The 16,736-nt window shown below is 41.1% G+C and overlaps 1 protein-coding gene across 28 annotated transcripts in view; it reads right to left on the bottom strand.

Annotated features, from left to right (window-relative positions):
- Positions 1-5,726: 5,726 nt before the first annotated feature.
- Positions 5,727-16,736, bottom strand: part of Slc8a1 (solute carrier family 8 member A1) — a 342,006-nt gene continuing 330,996 nt past the window's right edge. For 19 of the 28 annotated variants that reach the window (XM_087552456.1, XM_087552459.1, XM_087552447.1 and 16 more), the window contains one exon: positions 6,022-9,394. In XM_087552456.1, the coding sequence (XP_087408582.1) occupies positions 9,018-9,394 (377 nt within the window). In that variant the 3' untranslated portion in view covers positions 6,022-9,017. 28 annotated transcript variants of the gene reach the window in all.

Here is a 16,736-nt window from a genome sequence, read left to right as displayed (position 1 = left end):
CAAATAGATCTACCTTTCCAAACGAGAAAGCCTTTGAGTCTCCTTTCTGATGACAACTAGGCATTCAAAAAGAGAGCGCTGTGTGCTCAGAGAGAGAAGCTGTGGTCCCCTTCTCTAGGTGCTGACAGTTGATGAGGGCTCAGAAGTTTTAGCTCAGAGAACAGCCAGATGCCCCCCAAGTCAAGAACATTCAGTGTTAGTAGTTAGTGGCAATCACTTAGTAGGTAGTAGTAGTAGTAGTAGTAGTAGTAGTAGTAGTAGTAGTAGTAGTCAGTAGACAGAACTTCAACAATGATGAGTCACATGATGCCAATAGCAAGCTTTCTGAAACTTAATGTTAGCTAACAAACCAGGAATCTGCCTCACTTAGTGTCTGGCTCCTAGAAGACTCTGGGATGTGCTAGTTGAGTCTGAATCCATTCATCTTGATGGTGAAACACAGAATGTGAAATTAAGAAAACCGTTATTAAAGAGAAGTTCTTTGATCAGTTTCATAATGACCCCATTAAAGAGTCTCACATTAATAAAATATCCTTAGACCAAAATGGAAGGTTAACTTAATTAGAAGACTGTAATTGGAATCTTATTAAATCCAGGGCCAATGTAAATTTTCTTAAGTCATCATTACTTTATGATAATTAACAGAGTATTTTAGCAAAATAAGTGCTTGAAGTTTATGAAATTCTGATTTTGAAACTTTTCTACTGGCTTGGCTGATTCTTATATTTTTCAAAGTCTGAATGGACAATCAGTGATCCTGGATGAAGGCCATTAGTTAGTAGCAGTTACTTAGTAGTTAGTAGTAGTAGTCAGTAGAGAGAACTTCAATAATGATGAGGCAATTTTATGCCTCTGGATTATTTCTCATCCTTTGTCAATCCTGTCATGCTGATTAGTACAAGCTCTGAACACTGATGAATGAATCCTGAGGAGTAAGAAAGCAATTTCATTTTCACTTTACTAATGACACAATACCTGGAGTGTCAAAGTTCCTATAAGATACTGATGACAGCAGGAGCCCTGTTCTTAGAGCTTGGGCCAGAAACTTAAAAGACAAACATTTCCGAGAATCCAATGATAACAATTATAGATGAATCCTAAAGATTTTGCACCTGTTCAACTACATCCCTTGCTCTGAGAGAACCCCATGAAGAAGTCTCATGGGCAACTGGTTAGCCGGGCTAGTTTGCTTATTTCTAGGATTTGGAGAGAAATGTCCCAGACAAGATAATCAACTCATGTGTTAGAGGGAGGCAGGCTCTCTTGGGAATGTCTGACCTTAACCAGAACTAAGAAAGATCCACAGGCTGTGTGTTGGGTGATCAGATATCAGCTGACAGATTGGTGAGGACTCCCTTTCTCTCCCAACATGCCAAAATACATTTGTAGAACATGTTCACTGGTACATGGTTGCCTGCCTGCTTGGTACCGTCTCTCAAGGGAAATACAAATCTCATCCTATTAACTTCCAGACATTGACCTTGAACATTTTCAACGCTCATAATCAAAGGCAGCAGAAGGAATCGAATTAACCCCAATGGCTTCCTATCTGAAATACTTGTTAAGCAAAAGGAATAAAAATGAATTTCTTTCTTTAAGATTTTTGCATCTATTGTAGGAAGGATACTACCCGTCATTCCAAACAGTTCTCAAGCAACATGCACTGTGTTCATTACCTGGAGAATGAACTCCTTCTCCATACTTTGTCCCATATGAAAGAAATTAACTTGACATGAATTTCTGGGCAATATGCAGAATACAGTTTGGGTTATTTAACATGTAAAACTTTTTTTTAATGTACATATCCCTGTGGTATGGGAGAAATAAGGTAGAGGACCACAAGTGTTGACACAATGAAACAATCCCAAGAAAAAGAATCTTGCAACTAGTCGTCCAACTCTTCTAAAGTTGTTACTACACTGCTTAAAATGCGAACCTTTGTTAGAAAAAAATGACTAATAACAATATTCACATTGTATATTGTCTAAGGCTGCTTCATCTAAAACACTTAATCACTGGCAGATCTGTCTAGACCATGTGGTTACAGGGCTAGACTCAAGTCCAATATCCCCTCCTATGTATTGGTCCAAACTATAATTAGTCCTGAAATATTAGTAACAATATCAGCATGGAGCCATCTTTTAAGAGTATTAAGTTACCAATTTAATTGGTAATTCAATTAACAATTGAGTAATTTAAAAACATTATATGCTTAAAAGTGGGAGGAAATGATCAAAAATATTTTATGAGACATCTGCACAGATCTAATGTATTCCATAAAATAGTTCAATGGTGTGGAAAATATGCCAAAATATATTTTTCTTTGATTGTGCAAGCCAAAAACTATATATGCCCAGCTTTGATTTTCATGTCAAATCTGAGAATGAGATTAAATTATACAGTTGTCTCAGGAAAATGGGAATCTTTCTTACTTAAAGTAGTGACATTCAAATATCTTAAACAAGGGTAAAACAAGAAATCCTATTTAACACATTTTCTTTATGCCAAACTATTTCATTTAAAAATATGATCTTGTCAACAGTGGAGATAATTCTCACCCACATCTATCATAACCATGCAACTTGACCATAGTTCATTACTGCAACACAGTGTAAAAAGCTCCCAAGATTTCTCTTTTGGATATTTTTCAAGCATTATGTTTGCTAAACTGGATTTAGAAATGGAGGGAAAGATTCACAAAGAGTATAATTTTTCAGAAAAGCAACCATTAAGATGGTATGATTTTTATCATGGATATTTATAGGAACTAGCTTATTTCTTAGGTATTTTGTGAAGCAGTTACACATTTGGTTTAATTTAATACATTTAATAATAAGAGTAGTCCTCTCACTTGGAAAGAAAACTCAAGATTATGATCTTGACAATAGAGGCCAGAACATTACAAACCAATACTCACACATTTTAGAAAAGATCTCCTCCTTGCAGATTTGAGCTCCTCTGTTATATTTTCGTCAAGGGACTCTAAGAAAAAGTTGTGTAAATTGTAAGCTCCCTGGTTAGAAGTTCCAGTAGAGAGGGCTATGTAACCGTTCTAATAAACCAGCTTTCCCTTTCTCCAATACATTTTTAGATTTGGCTGAGCATACCCGAAATTATGCATCACACCTATAACTAGGGTCGGGCTTTGAGAATTAACTATCAAAACTGACCCAGCAACTCTGATGTTTGCTAATTTCTTTCTTGGTTTATTTGGCCACTAATGTAAATTTTCCTACCCATTGCATACCTGAAACATAGTAACCAGTGAGCACTTGACCCTCTTGTGTTTCCTAGAGTCATGTGCATTATTCTGTTTCACATATGACAGCTTTAGAGACACTTATAAATGTATGAGTCATGTATGTTGTTCTTTTCCACTATATATGTACATATATTGACAGAATAGGCTGGGGAATGGACACAGGGACAATATAAATATGACCTCAAGAGAGATAAAATCAATAAAGTAACATGGAACTCAAGGGTAGTATATACCCCAAGGATTTGTAGAGATAACACACTATGTCTCCAATGTCTGTAAAAAGTCATCATATTTGATTTTTCTATGGCAAGCTTGCTCCTAGAAGAAAAAAATCCCAAGCCATTCCTTGTAGTGTGAGTTTTCCCCTATTGCTGAGCGATCATACCAGTCACATCATGAAGTCTACTGAGTAGATCAAGGGTGGCTGGCAAAAGAACAAGGTTGGGCAACAGGGAAAGGAAAAGGTACACTATGAAGTGATGGTCTTTCCTCAAAGTAAGTATATCAAAATCAATAACTTACAAGTCCATATACTTAAACACCCCCCCCCCGAGGCCATGAAATCGGAGAACCTTTGACAATACTGAACAACCTTGGGTTCTCTGAGTGCATCTCGTTGGACATCTTGGCAGGCTGAGAACAGAAAGCCTGGATACTTACCATTTCCTGTGGCCTCAAAAGTGAAAACACATTCTCTCTCTTGGGAGTTCTACCCTCAGTGCTTTGCCCTCCTGCAGGAAGGACATTCTTTGCTTTGGGAGATTGTTACTCATGGCTAGATATTAAAAATGAATTGCCTAACCATTTCACTTGTGTTTCTTTCCCAGAGTATCCCTGGGGATAAAGTACCATCAGCAGTATTCAAGTCAGACCTTAGAAACGTGCTGGAATATATGACTATAATAGCAATAGCTATAGCAGTAATAGTATTTGAAAACAATAGCAAAATCCCCAGTCTTTTATAAAGCAAAATCTGCAGGGAGACATGAGCACACATTAGAGAATCTAGCCACACGAACACATGTCCCCAGTAAGATAAATGTGATTTTGCAGGTCTCTTCCATGTGTGACACCACTAATTTCCCAACCAATAGACATTCATCACCTACTAGTTTTGTCAACGATTAGAATGCCTTGGCCAACAGACACAATTATTATAAGGACTGCTGGATGCCCCTTGTAAGTTAGAATGAATTGTATATTGTCAATGTTCCTAAAGTCATGAAAATACAACCAGGACTTGCTATGGTTATAGTTGCCAAACATCAGAAAAGGAAAATCGAAGTCAAGAGATATCCCACATTTTCAACTCAGAAGAACCAAAAGAAGTCTTAATGAAGCCGATCTACTTTAAATGGATTTCCTCTTTAGAAAAGAAGAGCTTCATCATCTCCCAGAGAAGATTCTCTCACTTTCCCCCCCACAAAGCTTTCAGATGTAAAAGCAAACTAGATCCTCTCACTTTATTATTATTATTTTTAGATTAAAACCAGGAATGTGAAAGCATAGAGTTTCTAGTGGAGGAAGCCTGGTTCACATGGCAGTGGGAATGACATGTTTCTATTTGCTTTGGGATCACTTCCTGGGAAAGGGGCGCTCATCATATGTGAGACACCTATTCATCTCTGCAGGCTTGTTCCAAACAGTCTATTTGTATGCTAATCTTATACTTGAAAAACAAGGACAACCAAAATTTCATTAACTATACTACACCATAGAAAGCAAGGTTCTCTGAAATCTTCAAGGTTGGAAGGATCGAATCAGAATCTATCAACAAATTCATGATGCTCCTAAGCCCTTGACAGTCAATCAGTCGGAGAACTTTGCTCAGGTCTGTTAAACGGTCATGGACCCTCACTCTAATTCTCATTTTGCTCTTTATTCAAGAAGCAAATACAGGCTGCCAACTTCAATGACATTAAAGATCAATATTCAGGAGACATGTCAATTCTTTGATTCAAGAAGAGTGTTTGAGGTGTAACTCATTTCTTTCATCCTTGAAGGTGTGCCCACGTGTCTACATGATGTTGTAATGAAAGGGTCTGTAGGAAACTTTAAGGTGCTCGGATGAACAAAGAGTGATTTGCATGCACCTCATGTCTGGATTCTACCAGAGCAAGAGAGTATTCCTCCCCACAATTCTTATTCTGTGCCTGGTGTTCCCTCTTCTCGTGTTCTTTTGATTGCATGAGATATGAAAGTCAGTGACTTACATAGTTTGCAGAATCAGAAATTATTAACATAAAGAAGTTGTTCTAGGCATAAGAAGAAATACAACATGTGATAATAAATGTATGATTCGCTTGTCTCTTGGGAAGTAAGTGTACTTCCCAAAACCAGTGTGATGGGCTGGGCGGCATGATTCAATACAATGTGCTGTGTGATAAACATTGCAATAGTTTGTGAGTTCATGTCCTTGGGTGCAGAAAGCAAGAAGCTAGAGTTAAATTAAAAGGTGGGAAAGTGGTGAAAAGAAGGCACACCCAATGTTTATTTTTATCACAGCATCACGGGACAAACATTCTGACTTCATGGGCTGCTTGTGGGCCATTCAAACATAGCAGGACCCAAGGGCTGACATTCGCATGAGCTTGAATTTTGGCTGTCTCTTTCCCAATGGATGAGGATACCGATTGCACAGGGATACCTTTTTGGTCTTTATTTTTTCAGAGCATGAAAACAAACAACCAAAAAATGAAATCAATGACAGTGAGGAGAAGGGACATTCCACAGTACAGAACATGCTGTGACACTGGTGATGAAATCACAAACAGTAAGAAACTTTATTGGTTTTTTTTTCCTGTGTCAATAAAGTGTACCAATTTTAAGGAACAGTACTGCGAGTGCCTGTCCCCCTAAAGCCGTGCACAATACACACAAAATAAAAATAATCAAACAAAGAAAATGAAATCATTTACACATAATTAATTAAGAACCCTGAACATCCAGAATCAGATTTTCCCTACAGCATGAAGACTGAGAAGGCAAACAAACCAGAAAGCTTGAACTTGAAACTGACCAATAGCAAGTAGTTTTGGGGAAGTTCTCTGTGAAAATTCACTACAGAATTACTGACATGCGAAAAATGGCTTAAAAACAAAACAGAACAGAACAGAACGAAAACCAGTGCAAAATCTTCCAAAGGTTTTTAACCATATATATCCTTTGACTATATTTACTGGTTATTTCTAGTCTAGCTTTCCACTTTTAAAATCTAAAATTAAGATTAAAACAATCAAAACAGGATGGCTTAGAGTGCTCCCTCCATGGAGGAGTCCCCAGGGTCACCACTGTTGGTGGCCTGTGGCATGTTGTTATGGAAAGGTACCATAGCCACAGAGATTAAAAATAGGCTAGTTGGGTCTTCTTGGTGATGTCGGTCACCGACATAGTGCCCTGCTTGGTCTAAACTAGGAAGATGAAAATACCTGCCCATTGGCCAAGGCTCTAAAGAGTACTTTTCCAGAGCTAAACATTACATTCTCTTAGGAAAAAAAAATACATGAGCATTTGGTCAACTGCCTTTGTTGTGCAATTTTAATGTGACTATGTTAAAGTCATAATTATTTTTTCTCTTGCAAGATTAAAAACTGTCTCAGTGTCAGCTCTTACTCTTTGAGTAGAAATCCCATTCCCTACATACCCCTTGGGAGCAGGAATCTGGGCTGTCTTGGTCACTGCTCGGCTCCCAGGTTGTAGAATACTACCTGGCCTATTGAATGGGCAACACATCACTAACTATTCACCCAGTCACTAAGTGTTTGTTAAACAATGAATGGCTATGATCACCACTCATTGGAAGGAGGAAAAGGAGTTCTCAGCAACATTTATTTCTTAAATATCTGGAGTCAATGCAGAGGGCCAGGGAGGCTCAGAGAAGTGTCTGAGAGATAGGCAAAGCCATCCCTCTTCCCATTAGTAGAATCACAGCTTTTGGAATGTTGGGTTTATCTCTGCTCTTTGGTATTTTTGAATGGAAAGAGCCATTCCTTTCCAAGGGTTAAAAACTCCCCAGTCTCTTTGAGTAATTTCCTCGTAGTCATACCCAGTGGACCTCTAAAGTCCCACTGGTCACTCAGACTTCCTTTCCACTCAGGAGTTGCTAAGAAATTCAGGGAGTCTGGACCAAGAGGTGAATGAAACAGGGCTCAAAACAGCCTTCTCCATTAAAAAAAAAATGAACTAGCACTATCTATCATCTGTGCCAGACAGAGCAGATGTGCAATAAATACATTGGGGGAGGGGTGGTGTGGAAACTGAGGTTCTAAAAGTCCAGGCACATCCGAAGTAACCACTTGTCTCCCCAGCCTTTCTCCTCGGCCTACATGGATTAATGGGTGATTCTTAGAGGCCTCTGATGTGCTCTGTGTGGCTCCTATTTCATGGACTTCTTTGTAGTTTGCCTGTCATCCTCTCAATAATGCTAACCTCTCTTCCCATGACAGTTATTGCTTCTTAGAAGTGAGCGTGCAGATTCATGAACAACAAGCCATTTTCTTCTTTTATCCCTATTAATATCCAAACTCAAGAACAACTCAAAAGGAACAACTCAGGTGAAAAGAAAACTCACTTATGTCTTCAATGTCCAATCAACATCGCTGAATGGGAGGACAGTATTTGCTCTACTCTACTATATACAGATACGCTTCGTTTATTAGATTTTCATCCATGCACTGTGTAATGGGGAATCACGACAACAGTCCCAAACAGGCACATGAAGGAGGGCAAATGTTCAGTCATGACTGGAACAGGATTGTGCAAGCCATGGATGCCACTGAAAATAAAACTGATGGAAAATCCCAGGCAATAGCAACATGGGACCTGGACACACGTGATGACTAAAATGGCAGGAATCAGGGGTGGGGTTAATCATCCTGCTGCTTGCAGGGGTTGGGTGGAGGGCAGGAGGAGGTCTGGGATGGAATACCTGGGGAATTGGCTGGGCTGGAAGGAATAAGGGTCTTGTTAGTCACAGTTCGAGCTAAAGAGATAAGGGATGAAGAGTTCTGCGAGTACTGGGAATCTAGGCACATTATCCCCTGTACCTGTTGAACAAGAGTGCCAGGCACCATATCCTTAGACTACATCTAGAACCATTGCTTTTCCTGGCTCCGTCTCAGCTCTCATGCTTCTTCCTGGAGGCAGTTTACCACTGTTCACATTCCGGAGATAAGCATAAAATTTGGTAATATAGTAAAGATGTGCGTTTTCCTTCTTCCATGCCCAGATCCTTCCTTAATCCAAAGTAACGTTTAAAGTGTTTGGAGGAGGTGAGGAGAGAATCGTTATGATTTTAATATCGATCCCGAATCCACTCACCTTGGGGTGGATCACCACTTTCTATAAGAAGAAGTAGGATCTTGGCCCTCCAAACAGAACAAACAAAACCAAACCAAAAAACCAAAAGCCAAACATCAGCCACCTCCCCCTCCCCCCTCCCCACCCGCTGGAAACAAAACAAAACAAAACAAGAAAACAAATAAAAGCCTTAACCATTTATGCACTTGGAGAGAATATAACTCTTTCTAGGACGAGCTGCAAGATGGCCCCGCCTCCATGCCTTGTTCAACTCGATGATGGGAGATGATGGTTTCTGACTTCCGGCCTAGTACAGAGTACGTTCTTGAAGCTGGATTCCATCAGCAGGTTAAGTGAACATGACAAATGTCAGTTTCCTCTGTTCATTATACATAATTTTTATGTATATATATATGTATACATATATATATAAATTTATTATATCTTGATTGTTCCTTTAGAAGCCTTTTATGTGGCAGTAGGCCTCCAGGGAGGAGAAGAAAATGTACAAGAGCCACAGGAGCACAAACAGGGAAGATGTGAGGAGCTTGGCAGTCCGGGGCCCACCCAGCTCACCTCCTATTTCTGGCCTCCGCCGATACAGCAGCACCCCCACGTTGATGAAAGCAAAAATGGTGAAGAGAGTGACAGAGAAAGCTAGCGTGCCAGGGGACACTTTGAACTGTTCCCCGTTGGCCGCATGGTAGATGGCAGCAATGGACCAGGCCACGCCGATTCCCAGGAAGACATTCACAGCGTTGCTTCCGGTGACATTGCCTATGGACGCATCTGCATACTGGTCCTGGGTAGCTGCTACTTTGCTGGCAAATGTGTCTGCAGAGAAAGAAGAAAAAGGCCACGGCGCTGAGTTAACCTTATGGAATAGAGTCACGGGCTATAAGGAGCTTCCACTGTGTACTCTAGACTCAAGCCCACAGTAGACTTCTCTGCCTCTTTTGAGTTGGTCTTACGGTCAAAGGAATAGAACACAGATTGCAGGAGTTAAGGGCTTGGTGCTGCCCGCATCACTGACAGAGAAAGTCATGTAAGTCAAGTGTTTTTTTATCCACAGATACCATAGTTCTTTGTCTACTGGGCTTGCATGGCAGGTTTTTCTTTTCAGGAGTATTTACAGCCCACGTTATATCTATATCCAGTGGGGACTTTCAAAAGACTGACTATTATAAGGCTCCATCCAGCTGCTCTTGGTCATAATCCCTGGGGCCCAAAAGTCTATTTTCCCAGAATCCCAGAAGGTTTCTAGGTCACTGTGTGTTGAGAATGGTTGCAGGAAGGTATTTGTAAAATGCTGTATCAGCAGTTATTGCTTACAGATGAGAAAGCCAAGATGTCAGGAGAGAGTTCCAAAGATCGAGAAGCAAGTCAATACTGCAATTGAAAAGGACCGGACTGTAATCATAGCTGACATTTGCCTAGAGACTTGAGAATAGGAAGGTAGGTCCCCCTGTATGACAGTATTGATTGTGATAGTGACAGGAGGTGATGAAGTGCAGCCAGCCCGAGGGTGGTAAGCAGCATGCCACACAGCTAACAGGAAACGAAGGTGGGCATCTCCCTCCTGCCTTGTAGGCTCACACTTGTTCACTGTACCATCTTCCCATGCCATGGATACTAGAAGGTATCCTCCGCGCTCTCTGCTATCGACCTTCACCATGTCTTGTTTTGAAGATAGGAATACCATGGCTTCCTACTAAAGACCAAGCTTTTGGACAACACAGTTTATACTTCTCCATGAGTAGAATAAAGAGATTTCTGATCCTCTTTTGCAATGCGCTCTGTGACCCTGGGTCACAATTCTTCCTTGGGGTGGATCAGTTGACATCCACACAGATTTGGTATTTGTAAAACAGAATAGAATATAGAAAATGCTGCTTACACTCTTTGGTCAGGGTACATAGCTTTTTGTTACATTGTAGAGACAACAAATAGGGAGGAATACAGATTGGTTTACAAGTTGGAATGGGTTGTACTATGGCTCCACTTGGCCCATGTGATACCATCAAGGCTTTTTTCGGGGCTGGTGAGAGGGTTCAGTGGGTAAAGGAGCTTGCTGTGCAAGCTTGTTGTCCTATGTTCGATCCCTGGAAGTTATGAAAGAAAATCAACTCCCCAAAGTTGTCCTCAGCCTCCACATTCATGCATGGCATGAGCTCCCACACTCATCCCCCTCTGCCGCATTCTCTATCTCTCTGTGTCTCTCTGTCTCTCTTTCTCTGTGTCTGTCTCTCTCTCTCACACACACATACACACTCTATCACGTACACGCTAGTTCACACACACTCTCTCACACACGGAGCTGTTTTAATGGTCCTTGTAAAGCATATTGCACAACCCATTTATAACAGATGTTGATAATGGCAGCACTGAATCCACATTTGTAATTTTAGGAATGGTGAGTGTCATGGGTCTAGCAATTTCTGGGCCTCATGAGTACCATGCATGCTCTGGCAGGGTCATGTGACATGTGTCATGTGATACTTGAATCCATCTCTTCTTTCGGCTCCTATTCTGTTGTTGACATCCCATGAACACATTTCCATGGGAACAGTTGGAAAAGTGTGTGTATCCACATCACCCTGCAGATCCCTGCTTTGTGAAGAGGAAGACGGTTATTTAGGTTGACCAAAGCCTACTGCACCTGCATAGCATGCTCTTTCTGAAGGGGAGCTGGCCATCCCTGAGTGCCCATGTCACTGGTTGTGATCACTGTCTAAGGTGCTCCATATTCCATATAACACACACAGGTTGTGTGTCTATTCTCATTTAACCATTTCATGTCCTTACAGACAGAGGCAATGATTCCATTTTTGTAATTTTGGGATCTCTTTTGGATTGAGTTCTGAATGGAAGAGAGTTTTTATGCCAACAAGATTTCAGGGTCCATTCCCAGTTCACACTGTGTTTCCCATCCTGGGAAGACTATAGATCTCTTTCCTCTTACTTGTCTCCTTCTACCCACAAAGCAGAAGCAGGTTTTTATCAAGGATCTTTCCTGTACTGAGGGGGAAGAAGCCTGAGAAGGTGTAGACAGTCTGCTAACCCACCTCTTGGATTTGCTCTCCCTTCTGTATTCCCCATCACGCACAGCAGCCCAATCAGGAGCCCCAGAGACGTGTGAATCAAGAAAACCAGACATATCCTAATGGCCTCCGCATTTCATTGTTAAGAATTATTGGAGCTGCTGATGCTGAAGCAGCCTAAAAAATGGGGTTTGTGTCTTTCTTTCTCCAGTGACAGCCAGTGCAGAAGAACAAAGAGAGAAAACAAAACAAAACAAACCTCAAAAAAAAAAAAACCAAAACAAAACCAAAACAACAAAACAAAACAACAACAACAAAAAAAAACCCACAAGAGCCCATTAGAAAGCAGCTTAGGAGAGAGTCACTGCTGGGAATTCCCTGAGCCTTGTTCTGATCTTGGGTGATTGTCAATGACAGATGGGCAACCAAGTGAAGTGGGGCAGTTTCTTGAACAGAAGAGACCCCCTCCTTCTGATGCAGGGGCCTGTTACAAGTCACTCCTCCTTCTCCTAGCACACAGTTTGAGGGGTCCTATCCTAACTCTGCAGATGGCATTCTCTGCCTATACAGGGGCAAGAACACAGACAAAAACTCATGTATTCAGGGGTCTGATGACCCAAGGTTTGCTAGATTGGAGAGCATACCAGTCTGTGGCAATTTCTACTGTTGCTATGGTTCAGTGGCCTGTGTATGTGAATATTGTATGAATGTTCCAATTTGTAACAACAGATTGATTTCAAATATTTTTCTCTGGAGTCCCTGGCAATTAGGAGTCAAAATTAACAAGTTACCGCATAAATAAAACATGTTCTGGGCCTCTTTGAGTCTGGTAGGTTTTATTTACCTGGGTTATTCATTCACTGAGTCTTTTGTCTACTTCTATTTTCGATTCAAGAGCTACGTAAAAACATTGAAAGGAAGCATGTGAATCCAAACCATTAACCTTGACTGTGAGAGCCATAGCTTAGCTTTCCAAATACAATGCAGTGAGGCCTCCACAGATCCCCCTCTGTTGTGCTCTGCTGCTCTGTGCACAGAACAACACTGCCTATCCCATATGTTAGAGGGTGATAAGCCCTACCCTGAGCCCTGAGCCTGTAGCCTGACTGTGGTTGACCAAGACAAATGCTGATCTGCAAAGTAAAATACAGAAAAACCATCGCCATGGTCTTAGGAGGGATGCTAGCATGTTCAGAGGTTGGCTCGCTAAACACCAAGGTACAGGAATCAGATTTCCAATGTGATTCACATACATTCAGACATGTCGATGATAGCATACATTTGCCTTCATATATGCTTATCCCCAGCTGGCCTTTCATGCTTTAATTTCTGTCTTGAGCTTTAATGAACTGTCTGTCAGTTGTGAACTCTCCAACGTTTAGTGCTATCTTGCTATCTTTCCGTGACTATAAATCAGGAAGTGGGAAGGTTTCCAGGAGTTAAACCACACATCAGAAAGTTAGACCAAAACTATTCTCTGTAGATCTGTTTTCAGTTCACTTTATAGAACCTTGGTCAAGTCACCAGGTCAGTATAATAGAATAGACTCCTGTTTCCCTCCAGGGCAAATTATTTCTTTCTCTTTACATGGATCCTTTTAACTTTAGAGCTACTTGTACATCTCTTCTGGAAATGGCCATCCTTACAATGTCACAGGTGGGACCTAGATAGAGTTCTTCTTAAAAATCAAGAGTATCCCCTCACTTCAGATAGCTCATCTTATTCTCTATTCTTTCTGGACAACTGCCTAGTCTGTACTTAGGAGTGACTTTTCTGGAGCCTAGTTTCATGGTGGAGATACGATTACTTCCTCAGCATCTACAGACTACAGATGATCTCAGACCCAATCCATTATGTACAGGGCTTCATGGTATCAAAGTGGTGGGCAGCTCCCCAAGGAGATATTGTGGCAAAGAATTATCTGAAGGCCCCCTTGTAAGGCACCCACCCTTCCAGTTTGTTTCCTCATCTAAAATAAAGACTCTAGAAGACCTCTAAGATACTTCCTAACTCTGTTAGTTGGGTGGTCCACCCAACATCCCAACTTAGTAATTTCCTTTTGGTTATGTTCTATTTCTGTAGAGGTTTGGATTGGCCATTTTTCATTAGAAGCAGTGATGATTCGAGGAAGAAAGATTTTCAGAACAAAAGATATTGTATTGACCAGGCTGTGTTAGTTTTAATAAAATTAACCCACATAGCACAGCCTTTTATCTTTTAACAATAGGTAAGAAATAATGGAAATGATTACCTTCCACTTCATAAGGGAAACTACTGGGTGAATGGAATAGAAGTTTTGGCTCAAAGGCTGTGGTTAATTTTAATAGTGTTTGCATATTATTAGCATCAGATATATGTGGAAACCTTTGCTCAACCTTTGCTTACAAAAATGTACATTTGGGATCCACTCTAGGCACATTTACTCAGAGTCTATAGAAAGAGGATTTAGAAATATACCTTTTAATAAGTATCTTAATTCCCAAGGCTAGGACTTAGGAGCCATACTTCTAAGATTTTGTAATAGGAGGAACTGGAATGACTGCTAGTGCCCTGATGAAAGGAGTTGGTGATGGTGTTCTAGGGAAGCAGCTAATCAGAGGCAGAAGCATCTGGTTTCTCTTGGAAAACCATGCCCCAGATATGATGGCCATTTTGATCATGAAACAGCTTGGGTGGTCTTAGTGGAGGTGCTGGGCTGCCTAACTGGAATCCTCTCACTGGAGTTTTGCTTTGTGCTTGTTGTGTAAAAATTCTGTACAGCTATACTGAAAAGTCAACCCACGGAGGGGGTTAGGGCAGCGAGCTTCCTAAATTAACTAAATTTCCACTCTTAGAGGAGAAAATGTAGAAGTATGTGTACCTTGCAGGGTTTGGAGGGAAATGAGTCACCACAAACAGAATCCAATGACTGCTTACTATTACTAGCTATTCCTACAGCCAAACAAAGCCAGAGACACTACATGAAGGGGAGCCAGACTTCATGCTGATAGTTTTTTTCTTTTCTTTTTTTTTTCTTTTTTTCGGACCTGGGGACTGAACCCAAGTGCTCTACCACTGAGCTAAATCCCCAACCCCAATGCTGATAGTTTTAAACTTTTGGAGGCCATAACAAACATTCTTCACCAAAGAAACTAAGTTTACAAGCCTCATGCCTTTCAATGTGATCATATACAATTAATTATTCTTAAAATATCAAAGCAATTCTTCTTTTAAGAATTTTGCAAGTCATCAAAAGTCGTTAGAGGTGTTCTGGCTAACTAGCCCATCATCCATGTGGCTGTAATGTAGATGCTGTTGAAGCATTATATATGCTCCTCTCTTCTTTCTTTCCTTCTATGCTCTTTGCTTCCCTTTCAGAATTTCGGCAGAAATAATCCATTCAGGTGATAACTCTTCTATCACTAGCCAGACATAAACAGGATTTAGCCTTAGGTTACTTGTAACATTTATGTACCCAAGTAAATACGGACACCATCCCTGGTCACACGAAAGTAATCCGTATTTGGCTTCTAAGCGGACTGCCAGAAACCAGAGAATTATAAATGAATGGATTAATGATGAGAGGGAATAGAGTTGTAAAAACTAAGTAAGGGCAGGTTGCGGGTGGGGTAGGGGAACTAAAAATTTCTGCCTATAAAGCTGTCTTTAAAGAGATTGAAAAAGATGTGGAGATAGTCACTGAGTACTGCAGGAGACTGCATGCTCGTAAGATCACAGACCAAAGTTCCTGCTTCTTGGCCCCCCACCCCCCAGGAGGGGGGAAATAAGAATCAACAGGAGAACTTGGGGAAGAGCAACTAGCTGGCCCTCCCTAACTCTCTGCTTAATTGTCTGGGGTGAGGCCACAGCAGAGGACAGTTTAAAGCTTTCACCAGCATTAGCTACTGGCATACATGGCTTCTTTCTCCCCTTAAGGAAGACAGGCACATCTATCTCCTGGGCTAACTGGGCTTCCTGCTGGAAGGCTCTGATGTCGCCAGCAAAGAGACCTGCCTTTGCTGTTGAATGAGAGGTTATTTTCCATCCTGAGCTGTTCACTTGAATGTGAGCATTTTGCAAAGCTTCTCCTCACCCTGAGATTTCCTACCATGTAGCCAACAGGATGCTGGAGTTTAAGGTCAAAGAAAGAACGTAATGAGAGGTTTTGTTCAGGGAACTCGAGGTGGAGGAGAGGAAGCACAATTTAATCACCTTTCCAAAGTGTACTTTGATGCATGTCCTCAGGCGAAAATGACAACCTTCCAACCCATCATACTCAAACAGGGTCGCTTTCCAAGTGAAACGTTCATACATTCTTGAGAGAACTGCAGGCCCCTCCTCGGTGGACCTCCTAGGTTCATGGCATTTAGTAAAAATTGCTAAAAATCTAAACAGATAACCTGAGCATTTTTTTTAAAAAAAGATTTTATTTTAATTTCTTTAATTATGTGAGACTAGGAAGGGGGGATCAGGCACATGAGTCTGCAAAGGTCAACAGAGCCCTGGGACACCTTCAGCTGGAGCCGCAGGTGGCTATAAGTCTTTGGATGTGTGGGTGCTGGGTACTGAACGACACAGTGCATGCTCTTAACTGCTAAGCCACCATTCCAATCCCATCTTGAATCATTAAGAGGACCCTGACAGCTTCCTTGGTTCGGGATTGCTGTCTTTTTTTGCATTTCTTGGTCACTTAACTCCATCTACTCTTTGGTTCTAAGGAAACCCTAAACAAAGTAGGCTAGTGTGCAGAAAGGTAGCGATCTTCCCTCTGGCTGTCCTTTGAGTTTTTGATGTCGGTCTGAAGTAGAGCAGAATGCAGGTGCTTGCATGCTTGGGACCCTCAGTTTTGAGTCCCACTTGTTTTATTGCCAGAAATAAAAATGACTTTTATAAGTTACATGTTTGAAATTCCAAAGTATGCCTGATGAGTAGTAACAGGGCTGAGGTGGGCTGATCAGGGAGAGGTCCCTTTCTTCTTTCTAAACCTTATGGACAGTCAGATGAATGCTGGTGACTTCTGCTTATCCTGGGGACTTTACCAAATGGACCTGAAGGTAGGTGGTTCATTTGGTCACAAGAATTGGGGTATCTCTGTGGGTAACCGTGACTGCTACTGAGCAATGCTGGTTCTAAGCACATACTCGGCACAATCCAAT

The sequence above is a fragment of the Rattus norvegicus genome, chromosome 6 (assembly GCF_021556685.1).
Source record: "Rattus norvegicus strain SHRSP/BbbUtx chromosome 6, alternate assembly SHRSP_T2T, whole genome shotgun sequence".
NCBI lineage: Eukaryota > Metazoa > Chordata > Mammalia > Rodentia > Muridae > Rattus > Rattus norvegicus.
Note: the sequence above shows the minus strand (reverse complement) of the source record. Positions and strands in the feature narration are given on the sequence as shown.